The sequence below is a fragment of the Podarcis raffonei genome, chromosome 14 (assembly GCF_027172205.1).
Source record: "Podarcis raffonei isolate rPodRaf1 chromosome 14, rPodRaf1.pri, whole genome shotgun sequence".
Classification (NCBI taxonomy): domain Eukaryota; kingdom Metazoa; phylum Chordata; class Lepidosauria; order Squamata; family Lacertidae; genus Podarcis; species Podarcis raffonei.
In genome coordinates, this window is record NC_070615.1 from 13,407,394 (window position 1) to 13,419,945 (window position 12,552).

At 41.2% G+C, this 12,552-nt stretch overlaps 1 protein-coding gene across 1 annotated transcript in view; it reads right to left on the reverse strand.

Annotated features, from left to right (window-relative positions):
* FBN1 (fibrillin 1) overlaps positions 1 to 12,552 on the reverse strand; it is a 216,013-nt gene that overhangs the window by 36,761 nt on the left and 166,700 nt on the right. The window contains 6 exon segments of the mRNA XM_053366046.1: positions 545 to 670; positions 3,175 to 3,297; positions 5,939 to 6,064; positions 6,819 to 6,890; positions 7,998 to 8,156; positions 10,790 to 10,912. Of these exon segments, the coding sequence (XP_053222021.1) occupies positions 545 to 670; positions 3,175 to 3,297; positions 5,939 to 6,064; positions 6,819 to 6,890; positions 7,998 to 8,156; positions 10,790 to 10,912 (729 nt within the window).

The following is a 12,552-nucleotide window of genomic DNA, read 5'->3' on the forward strand; positions in this document are numbered from 1 at the left end:
AGCCAGCTAGCCCTGGTGATCATCTAATGTTTATTGGATGGATTTTCCCCCTAAATTGATTTTTGAATTCTGAATTTATTGTTATTCACATTTTATACTGTATTTTATGCTGTTTTTTGTTGCATCAATTAAGTGTTTTAAATTTGTTGTTAGCCGCCCTGAGCCCAGTTTTCTGAACCGGGAAGGGCGGGGTATAAATAAATTATTATTATTATTATTATTATTATTATTATTATTACTCCAGAACTCAAAAGAAACACAAAGCCACTAACAGCCACTATCCAAGTTAATACGAGGGGGTTGGGAAACAGAGCTATTCAGGACCACAGGGTTCCCCCCAAAATAGACTTCCTATGCTAGCAGTCAACACACTGTGCAGCCATCTCATAGCATCACAGAGTTGGAAGGGGCCCAAGAGTCATCCTCTGCACTGCAGGAGTGTAATGAACTGATATGGAGAAACTTGTTACCTTGATTAATTAGGGCCCAAAACAGAGCTTTCCTCTTACAACTCAGAAAGGTGAAAATGTAGTTTCATACGTACCCATACACATAGTTTGGTCTCCATTGGTTTTGAATCCAGTGTGGCAACGACAGATGTAACCTCCCTCTATGTCTTGGCATTCTCCATGACTACAAATATTGGGTACCTCTAGACACTCATTGCGGTCTGAAAATAACAGAAGTTTCAAAAATTACTGCTTAGAAACCACATAACTATATGAAGTTGCCCTAAACTAAACCTACCTATTCTTCTGTTTAGCTCAGTGTTTCCTCCTCTGATGGACAAATATTGGTCTTTTTCCAGTTCTCTCATCTGAGATACTTTAACTGGATGCATAAAATAACCGAATGTGGAATCAAGACCCTCCTTCAAAGGAGAAAGATTTGGACTTGCTACTATGGATGGCTGAATCTGTCAATTTTAATTTCTCTTAGTTTCTTATTTTTCCAAACTTGTCAGTTGTCCACATTTCCACATCAGTTTGCAAATTCTTTTTTTTTTTTTAGTCGTCATAAAAATTCATCAACATTTTAGTGTGAATTTCTGCTAATATATACATTTTATATGCAATATATACATTTTTTGCAAGCAACTTCCCCTAATAGAATGCTTTGTGTATATATTATTTTTATTAATATATGCACATTTTACCTAGCATGTGCAGTTTTGTACAAATTACTTGGTTGGAGAACAGGATTGCAGAATTCAGAGAAGTGTGAATTTGGAAGGTTAAGGATTTATGCAGCCACAAACAACGTATTATACCTTTTCCAGTGTGTGTTACTTAAAATGACTCTCTTATCAACTGGCAAACATTACATCTTATTTTCTCTTCCTATGAAAGCCAGAGCAAAATTCAGGGAAGTAATATTTGTGCCAACATACATTGGGGCATTGTTGCTCATATCAGCAGCTGCCCTGGATTTTCCTGTTTCTGTTTCTGTGAAGGCCTTTCAGGAACAATTATGTTAAGCACACTCTAAGTGACTGCATGTACCCAGGCAAAACAAGATATTTATTCTCAAAGTGAAATTTCACTTCTGTGTCTACACCCTTTCCCCACAAAGGCCTTACAAACAATGTAAACATGTACTTTAGGAAAAGGTGCTCTTCCAAAAACCCAACTATGTGGAACAAAAACAGGCCAGGAAAATACTGCTAAAGTCCTTTCTAATGGCGGTGTTATTCAGAAACGTACACCGATCTTTGTACACATAGGGTTGCATGTAGCTGAGTTCTACTTGAAATAGATCCATTTAAATTGATAGACCTAAGCTGGTCATGGCCATTAATTTCAATGGGTCACCTCTGGGTATGTTTAACATTCAATACAACTCATTTGGGGTTGGGAGGGGGCAGCACCAATGTCTCATATAATTGAAATTTCATTAATTCTACTTCATGTTGCTGTTATCTGAGATAAAAAGAGGTTGACAGCAGCCTTGGAGATTGCTGGTTGCCCTGAGAAAGAAAAGGGGCAGAAGAATTAGAAGTGGCCAGTCTGTTGGACTTTGAGGTCCGTCTCTGTGTTTGGATATATTTGGAGGGATACAACAATAAAACAGACCTTTTCTGTGGCATCCCTCTAATTATGGAATTCCCTTCACAAGGAAGCTTGCCTGGTGCCAACTCTGTCATATTTTCAGCACCAGGCAAAAATAGTTTTATTTTCCCAGGCATCTGAACAGCATTAATGGTGTGGCATTAAGCTGCTGTTTTGGCATTCCTTCTTTTTCTGGATGGGATGGATTATCCTTGTTTTTGGTGATTTTGGATGAACGCTTCTAGCACATTTGTACAGCTCTTATTGATCATTTATTATGAAATTTTGTATTTTACTTTTCTTGTAAATTGCTCTGAGACGCCTTTCTGTTGTCTGAAGTCGCAAATTTAATAAATTAAACTAAGCCTTCAAATGTGCAGGATCAAAGCACTTGTACAAAAGTCCCTAAAACTGCTTGCAGTAAAGAACGTGGTTGTAGTACACTTAGCAAAAGAAATAGCAACTGTAATGGCTAGGTTGTTCTTGAGGTTTCCAGAACAGAAAACACATGATTTTTTAAAAAAAGTTTCTCCGGCATCTTCATGAGAGAGAGAAAACTGCCCACTCGTGGTCAAAATATACGACATTGCATTTAAAGAAGATATTCTGGTACTCTTTGTTGTTGTTGTTTAGTCGTGTCCGACTCTTCGTGACCCCATGGACCAGAGCATGCCAGGCACTCCTGTCTTCCACTGCCTCCCGTAGTTTGGTCATACTCATGTTGGTAGCTTCGAGAACACTGTCCAACTATCTCGTCCTCTGTCATCCCCTTCTCCTTGTGCCCTCCATCTTTCCCAACATCAGGTTTTTTTCCAGAGAGTCTTCTCTTCTCATGAGGTGGCCAAAGTATTGGAGCCTCAGCTTCAGGATCTGTCCTTCCAGTGAGCACTCAGGACTGATTTCCTTCAGAATAGGTAAGTTTGATCTTCCTACAGTCCATGGGACTCTCAAGAGTCTCCTCCATCACATACTTTTAGTACATGTCTTTGCAAAAAGGCAAGTTTTGTAAGTCCCTTTAAATTGCCGTGGCAAAGAAAAAGTGACCAATGCATTTAATATTAACAATAAAAATAAATCAGTGTCGCCATGAATTTCGCAGTAAAGTACACTCGCTGGAAGTACTTACCAACACACCGGCCGACTGGTGTGAACCGATAACCAGGTTTGCAATCACAGCGGTAGCTACCTGGTGTGTTGATGCAATCTGCATTTTGTTGACACACATGCCCATTTTGGCATTCATCAATATCTGTTGGAAAGAACAAACAAAACCTTAGTACTTAGTACTTAGAAGTACAATTGTACCTACCTGAATGGCAGTTTTCCATTCCCATTGAAAGGTCAGCAGATTGGGTCTTGGTTCCACCCACAGGTTGAAGGCAGGCAAAAATGGGTGCAGGGCTCCCGGGATTCAGTTTGTGAACTCGCAAGCTCATGGAGGTTATGCCATTAAACCTTAATAAATCTAAGGACTATCACTAACATTACACACTGCACTTCTAGTATACTGTTTAAAAAAACCTGTAGGTATACACCTAAACATGCAAGCTGTGTGATTAGCAAGTTTGGAAACATTATCTATCATAAAGGAAGACTCAGCAGAGAGTCAGGATTGGATGCAGCTCCCTGCCAAGTATATAAAATGTTTTGTTTTGAGGTTGCACGTGCTTAGCTTGTTGGTTCTAAGGTAGTAGAAAATCTGTATTTGAGAGTACAGACTGGAAAAGACCCAGGTTTTCTTGTTTACCTTGAAATAAAGATGGATCCTCAATAGTACCATAGGGACCAAGGGAAGTACTGGAAAGATTGGGACCTCAGAGCCAAGTGGTACCATGACATTTGGCATTTCTGGGAGTTTTCCTCTAGAAATGTGGACTAGGGAGGCCTAGCCTGAACCTCAGCCACCACATTTTGCCACTGACAAATCACCTAGTAGAAAGCTGCAATGCTGTTCAATGTCTTTAGGGACTCTCAGCCTTTGGTGGCTTCAGAGGTTAGGTCCATCCAGGAAGCAACAACTGCAAGGCAGCACAGGTAAATGCTGTGCAGAAGATAGCTATCCGTGATGAAATGTGTGAGCACCACAAACATTTGACACTCGTGCTTCTTAATATAAAAAGTAATAGGCGCTCAAGTCACTTAGGGTCAACTCCATCTCTTCCTCGACTGCCCTCTCTGTAAATCAGCTTCCCCATATCTGGTGATTTGGGCTACACCAACATCGGTCAGCATGGCCAATGAGGGATAATGGGAGTTGAAGTCCAAAGCGTTTAGGGAGTACCTTGTTGGAGAGGGCAGTTGTAAACCACTCGGCTTGGCATGAAACTAATGAGCTAAATACCACAAAACAACTTTGTTCGATTAAATAATTTGCAAGTCTGTTATGCAATTATTTAAAATTCACAAATTCATTTTAACAAACTTATTATGCTACCTTCGTCTCAATTATTCAGAAGTGTAACTTTTTAGAATACACTTTCCTGATTTTTAAATTTTTAGTTCACAGCTCATTGTAAGTTCCCAATTAGCATTACTTTTATTTGACCTAGTTTTCTTTCCTACTGACTGGAAGCATAGCATATGACTGAACAGTACTTTTCCATCCGAAAGACTAGCCCACAGTGAGGCATTTTAGTAAAACTTCTCAGTTTATTACCACAGATGGAGGAGGCATGACCATTTAAAATAGTTGAACTCTCACACACTGAATTCCTACAAGCAAGCTTGAACTTGAAATCTGGTTTATGTGAAGAAGGGCATATTAGTCAATCACAAGGATGCTAATAAAACAATGGCTGCAAATCTGTAATAAGGTGACCAAATTAGAAGTTATTGGGCTTTGTTTCTAAATTTGTTACTGCCAACAAAGAATAATTATGACAAGGAAGAATTAGCACTCAGGTATAGACTGATGAAGAGAGTTAAGAAAAGGTACTGAAATGACTGTGGCCTTTGTCTGCAGTCTCTTGTTCCCACAGTGGTGTTCTCAAAATGGGGGGGGGGGGGAGAGAAGCACTGGGCCTCTGTCCACTGTGGGATGTAAAACTGCAGTCAAGTACAACATTCCTACAGTGGACATGTTAGGGGATATTTTGTACCACTCAGGAGAAGACTTCCTGCTTCCTCCTGAGCTGGGACAGACTTCCACTACATGTGACTTGAAGAGGGTTGGTCTGTTGAACTAGCATGGAGGAGCACATGGCCTCCATGTTCTGATCAGTGTGTGTTCTCTATTTTTGTATGTTGCTGTGTGTTTGGAGAAGTGACTCTTAGTCGCAGTCAACTGGGACTAACTTTTTTATGGAATAGTTCTAGTTGTTATGTAACCTAAGCCTGCCTTCAGGGATATGTCTGTGAACCTGAATGAATCTGTGAATAAACTACTTTAATATTAACGTTAATCAGCTTCTTGTGTTTATTCCTTTTAAGAGGGATTAGAAGGGATTTTACCAGGAAGGAATCTTTAAGAGTAAGACTCAGATGAGTCAGCAACAAGCTGATCTCTGGGGGATGTTTGGAACTCTGCTAGAATATGGAACTTGCTAGCTCAAGTTAGGAAGGATATCATTAAATAATATATCCTCTCCTGCCTCCCTAATCACCCCCACTTTCATACCTTACTGCCCTCTACTTTGTGGCTACAGCACATGTAACTGCACATATCAGCACCATCAGGGATTACGACAAATGCAAAAGACCTCTTATCTGAACATTAACATGTTTGCTGGCCGTCAGAATAATCCTGGGAAACACAAGAAGGCAGCAAGACCTGATGAAGCCTGGCTGTGCCCATGAACCTATCCCCTTACATGTGCCAGCATGCATGTTCAGCACGCCACTCTACTACCATATCTACACCACTGTCATAAGCTTGAGAGGAAGCCCCTCACCTTCACAGATCAGTAATTTTTCATTGTAGAAGAAGCCCCCTGGGCATTCGCACCGGAAACTGCCGATCAGGTTTATGCAGACTCCATTTTCACACACACCGGGGATCTCGCGGCATTCATCAATATCTGTATTAACAAAGGAATAAAGATTGGGACGTTTGAAGCAGAAGTTGGCCCAATTAAGAAAAACAAAAAGACTTCCTCTTAACCTCTGTTCCTGGGGCATATTGTACAATCCTGCTTTTTGCACCAGTTTGCTCTTCATGCAAATGAAAACAAGAAAAGGAAGAAGGGAATTCTGTCTAAAAATACTTGGCTCCTTCTCTATGAATTCCTTCCCCCACCCCCCTTTGGGTTTGAGTTTTTCAAACCTTGGCTATGAAACACCTACAGGCTTATAGTGTGTGAAAAACATTCATATTGAATCCTTTCCCTGCTCTCTCGTAAAGTATACACAAACATAAAGGATCCCGCCCCCCAGCGCTTAAATTCAATACCCAGAGGAAGTGATGTCAAAGGTCAGATAAAAATCTGCTTTAGCAAAAAGAAAAGACTCCCTTTCAAACCCATTGCCGATTGGCGCTCGTCCCAGAAGCTTTCCACCCTTCGGTACCTATGGTCCACAAACTAAGCCAAATGTCCTCAAACCTTTATGTTACCTTCATCCCAAGTAGCGGGGATGAAGTTAGCTGCAGGCTAAGAGGACCCAGGAAGAAGGGTGCCATAGTCTGACAAACTAAGGCATGGAGGTTGAGTTCTACCACATTGTTTAGTCTTCACTATTTCCCAGGAAAAGGCAAATCATAAAAACAAACACCCCCTTTCCCCTAATACATACCATATGAAATGAAAAGTAAATCTCAACAGAATTTTAACTCACCAACTGGTAATCCTGTAAAAATGTCTATGACGAAACCGGGCCTTTGACTTCCACAGAGAGTTGCAAATTCATCTAAAAAATGAAATAAAAGTGTAGGGAAAGTCCCACACTGAATAATTACATTTCCCTGAAGTCACAAAGTAAGATGATTGATTCAAACTTCAAGGAAATGCAGTCATTTTACAGAATTATTGATGATGAGGATGAGGATGAGGATGATGTAACCTGCTCTGGGAACTATGTAAATACTGTAAAAAGATTCAGAACACACAAATAATCAAACAACCTACCCTCAATTTTTAATCTATGCCTTTTAAAGGCAAGGTTTTCTAAATCTTCATCCCAAACTCACCAAATCCTTACATGAAGTATACACTAACCTGGTTATGCACACAACCAGTATCATATGTAGACAAAGCTGTGGATGGATGTTTAAAATTAAACTAGATAGATCAATGTAAACAACAAAGACATGACAAAATAAACCCTGGGCCAAATTGGAGATGTTAGGTTTGTTTAACATTTATGGTTATCACAACAGAAAACATGGTTATATGTGTGAATGCAGCTAGCAAATATTCTCCTAAATTAAGATAGCTAAATAAAATCCATGAGTGTTGTAATAACGGGGGGGTCGTAACTGTTATTATTATTATTATTATTATTATTATTATTATTATTATTATTATTATTTGTAGACCGCTTATAGACAACTGTAATAAAGCGGTATAAAAATTGTCAAAATAAATAATAAAATAATATCTACTTTGATACCATTTCCCTGATACTCTTGAAGGAAAGGGAGAATGAAGACAGAGCCCCAAAGACTACCTGCAGCTATATGGCAAGAGAAAGTGATGCTCTATGGAGGAAGTTTGGCCACAGGAGAGCCTACGCACACCAGGTGGTTGAGAATTGGGTTTTTGATCAAATCGCAGCTTGGACAATCGTCTACTAATCCTGCCTCTATACCCATGGGAGTTTCATCTACCTTGGCTAGATAAGGAAAAGCAGGTTATGTTGCATACAAAACCCAACATTAGCACAGCATTGGTGACTTTGCCGCAACATTTGTGCATGTGCACATGTAGCAGCCGAAACACCTTCCAGGCACGATGTTGAGATGTATAAAAGATTCTGCCAACAGCTTTGATATTTCTCTCCAGCAGAGATACAAACCAGTGCTTGGGAGGGGGCATTGTTCACAAGGTCGGTTCCAGGCTCGTCCAATGTTGTAGGAACAGCAGCACATTTTTTTGGTCATGTTAAAGAGCAGCTCTCCATCACAGGTCTGGTTGTCAGCATAATAGTTCCTGTAGCACAGACTCCTCCTCATATCTGCAATGAAGAAAAATGAGTTAGGTTAGGCTGAGTGACAGTGACGGACCTAAGGTCACCCAGTGTAATGGTGGGGGCAACTAGCTGGGGGACCCCCAAGGGACAAAGGCTAAGAGCCCAGGGTTTGCTGATGGGATGACAATGGGCGGTCAGAGGGAGAATCCTGGAGGGAAGAGGTGTCAGAGGCTGAAGAGGCAACAGGGCTTAGTGAGCAGAGAGAGTCTGTGGCAGAGAGGAGTCCAGAAGCAGAAGTGGTAGCAGGAGAGGAGGAAGGCCAAGAGGCAGAGATGAGTCAGGCTGGTGTCTCCACCTCCCCTCTGGTCTCCCAGATACAGAAGAGATATGAAGAGAGAGGAGCAAAGATAGAGGAGTTGGAAAAGTCTCAGATTGCTTGGGAAGGACTCAGGGGAGGAAGAGACTTAGGCAGAAGGCGGGGACCTTCTGTCTCCACAACTGCCTCATAGGACCAAGATCTACGGAGTAGAGTCACTGTGCACATTAGGCCTGGCACTCCTGGGCAGACCTTGTATCTTCTTATGAAGAGTTTACATACTCTTTGTCATTTATTGGTGACCTGCTCCTGGCACCCAGTCGGGATGTATCTCAGGTCCTGGTTTAACAACTATATGACACTAGCTTAGAAATTTGCACAGGACAACTTCCCAGTGGATTTTCAAGCATGTTAATTTGGGAGGAGGTGAACCGTTTGATTTCCCATTTTCCAGTTTTAAGGTACCAAAGCATATTTAGTTGCCCCTGCCTTAGAAGAGAAAATATACTACTCCCATGTTTTAGTAGTAAACTACTCGTGCCTTTTTTTCCTGGAAGGGTTTCTTGAAATCCAGTGTTGTTATGTTACATAGCTGACAGCTAAAGTGAAATTGCATCATCATCTATGGATAAACATCTTTCAGTATTGTCCAAAATCCCACGGATGACGCTTGGTTTCATAACTATAAAAACCAGCACTCCACTCATCAAAAGCTTTGGCAGCAGAGCACATGCTAACCTCAGCTAGTCATGGGTTCTTGCTTAAAACCTTGCTAAATCAGTGATTTCATATCCTTCTGGTGAAATTCTGGAAGACAGTACCCCGTATGTCTTTGGCTTAGTTGTACTTAAAGACATTTTGAGTTGATTTGAGTTTGGAACCTCAGCAACAATTCAGCAGAGGAACGGGATTGATCTGAGATGCGTTCAACTGACGGTAAACCCTGAAATGATGCGTCTACAAGGCAGCTGAGTTCACTGCGCTGCAGCCACTACAAAACTGTTCAAAATGCAGACTGCGCAGCCTTTAATATATGGTTTATTAAAGCCATATACCAATAACATTCAGTACAAAAATAAAACTTTCAACTCATTAAGCAAACAAACAAACAAACAAACAAACAAACAAGCATTTATTTATTTTTGTTTCTCAGGAAGCCTGAACAAAACTTGTCCTCATCTGGACTGAAGTCATTATTAATCTGGCAACCCTCTCCGTAATTAATACAGGAGGAAGCATCCCTTAAGCAGAGTACCAAATCTACAAAGCCTCTGGTGTTTTCTTTCTTTCTTTCGCCTTAGCTATGTACCAGTACTAAAGTTACAAAGCAAAAGGTGAATCGCCCTTTCTGGAAGTCTCCAACTTTGAAGTCTTCCCCCCTCCCCACTTGAGGCTGCTGCTTGGGTGCAGGAAACACATTCTGCATATGCTCAGAGTTACTCTTTGCTATTATTGCTTCAAGCCAGGATTATAGCTTCTTGTTTTATGAGAAACTGGAAAGCAAGTTATTGGCTTCCAAACAAAGCAGAATATTAAGCCAAATTTAAACATCAACATATTTTGGCTTGTTTGGAAGCCATTAACTACAGTTTCCGGGTAAGCGTGTAACAGGAAGCTATTATTAAGTGCAAGATCCTGGCTTGTTCAGCCACTCACACAAATGGTGGAGGAAAGCAGATTGCAGCTGCTGTGTGCTAGTGCACACCACACATACCTTTGCTGGATTAAGACAGGCTTTTTGGTTTAGCATAGCAGGCAATGCAGCCCACATTACTGAACCAGTTACATACCCTGAACTGCCACCATTTACTTAGTTACATCACCCTCTATCACTACATATCAAATTTCCTGACATTGTGCCCACTGAACATTACGGGAAGTTTGCTGCTAACATTACCAGAGCCCAATTCAGGATTTGATTTTGCCTTCCTTTGTTAAAAGCATTCTAGCCAGTCACAAACTTTTTCAGCAAGTAAGACTTTCCATTAATGAAGGGAAGGAAACTCTTGCATGTAGCCATGCTCTCTAATTAGATATGTTAAAAGTCTTATTGCAAATATAGTTATCAGTTTTGCTAATGAACATGAAGAAACAAGGCTAGGCTTTTGTTTTGCATATGCTACCTTTGCTCAAGTTAAGTTCAGCCAGGCTGCCAGTTCAGAAATGTTACAAGAAGGACTCTAAATAATATATATTTTATTTTCTCCCACAACCATATTTAGCTTATTATGTTGCTATGCTGTTGTTTCCATTGTGTTTGAGTTGCCATTGTTGTGATTTTGCGTTTGGATGTATGCCACCCTGAGTGCTTCATTTCAGTGTGGAAAGGTGGATGAGAAAACGTTGAAATAAATAAACTCACCCATACAATTGTTTCCGCCATTTACTTGCAAGTAGTCAGGAGGACAAATGCAAGTGTAGTTTCCTACGGTGTTGTAGCAAGTTCCAGGTCCACAGATGCCTTCATTCTTACATTCATCAATATCTGCAAAAACAAATATGAGAAGTTAATAGCAACTAGAGAAAGTTTTTTGTGCTGCATAAAAAACAGGTTCCCTAATCCTAGATAGATATGGGTTGAAAGTAGTTATTGAATGAAGAGGAAAAGCTCAACAGATGTTTCCCCCTCCCCCACTTCATTATCACACCTTTGGGCCGCACTTTGGTTAGCCCTGAATAAAAGAAGTATAATAGGTATTTTTATATATTTTATTGATTAAAACGCATGTATATATTGCTTAACTACAATATATATTGCCCTGGGCAACCCAAAGCAACAGACAGACACCCACTCCCCACCGCCCCCCCCCCACATAAGATACATTAAAACCAAGTGGAAAAGAGAAATACACTAAAAATACACTAAAAACATCCCACCCACTTCCAAAAGACCACAGATAGTTAAAGACCAAAGGCCTGGCTAGAAAAGTTTTTGCCTGGTGCCTAAAGACATACAGTAATATGATGGTGCTAGGCAAGCTTCCCAGGGGAGAGTATTTCAGAAGCGGGGAGCCACCACAGAAAAGGCCCAATCTCGTGTTGCCACCCTCTGGACTTCTCATGGAGGGGGATCACAAAGAAGGGCCTCAGATGATGATTGCAGGGTCCAGGTTGGTTCATACAGGGAGAGGCTGTCCTGAGGTTTTATAATCAAAAGTAGCCCTTTGCATTAGGCTCATAAACTAATTGGCAGGCAGTGAAGTTGGGCCAGGATTGATATTATATGCTTGAACCATCTTGACCTAGTGAGCAACCTGGTCACTGAATTCTGCAGCAGATGAAGTTTCTGGACCATCTTCAGAGGCAGCCCCAGGTATAACACATTGCAGTGTCTCTTAGTTAGCTTCCTCCTGTGTCGTCTTTGCAGAACTCATCATGGAAAAGGATGGGGGAATTGACTCTGCCTGCCATTAGTTCTGGCTGTGCCTAGCATTGGTTTCCATGCTTTCTACCCTACCTGTTCCAATGGGCTTGGGAAGATAAGTACCGTATTTTTCCATATATAGGTAAAGGTAAAGGGACCCCTGACCATTAGGTCCAGTCGTGGCTGACTCTGGGGTTGCAGCGCTCATCTCGCTTTATTGGCAGAGGGAGCCGGCGTGCAGCTTCCGGGTCATGTGGCCAGCATGACTAAGCCGCTTCTGGAAAACCAGAGCAGCGCATGGAAACGCCGTTTACCTTCCCGCTGGAGCGGTACCTATTTATCTACTTGCACTTTGATGTGCTTTCAAACTGCTAGGTTAGCAGGAGCAGGGACCGAGCATCGGGAGCTCACCCCGTCGCGGGGATTCAAACCGCCGACCTTCTGATCGGTAAGTCCTAGGCTCTGTGGTTTAACCCACAGTGCCACCCGTGTCCCCTATTTTTCCCCCCATGTATACTACTAGGTTTCCCCCCTAATAAATAGTGTCAAAAATTAGGGGGCATCTTATACACGGATAGTGCCGAGGCCATTTTCTTAAATCTGAGTCCCCCAAAATAGGGGGTGTCATATATGGGGGAGTCTTATAGATGGAAAAATACAGTAATCATGCACATAACCTTCAGTTAATTGTAACTTTCTACACCTAATTTTTCTGGAAAGAGACAATGTGGTTTGAGGAACATTCTTTTTCCGCACAGAAT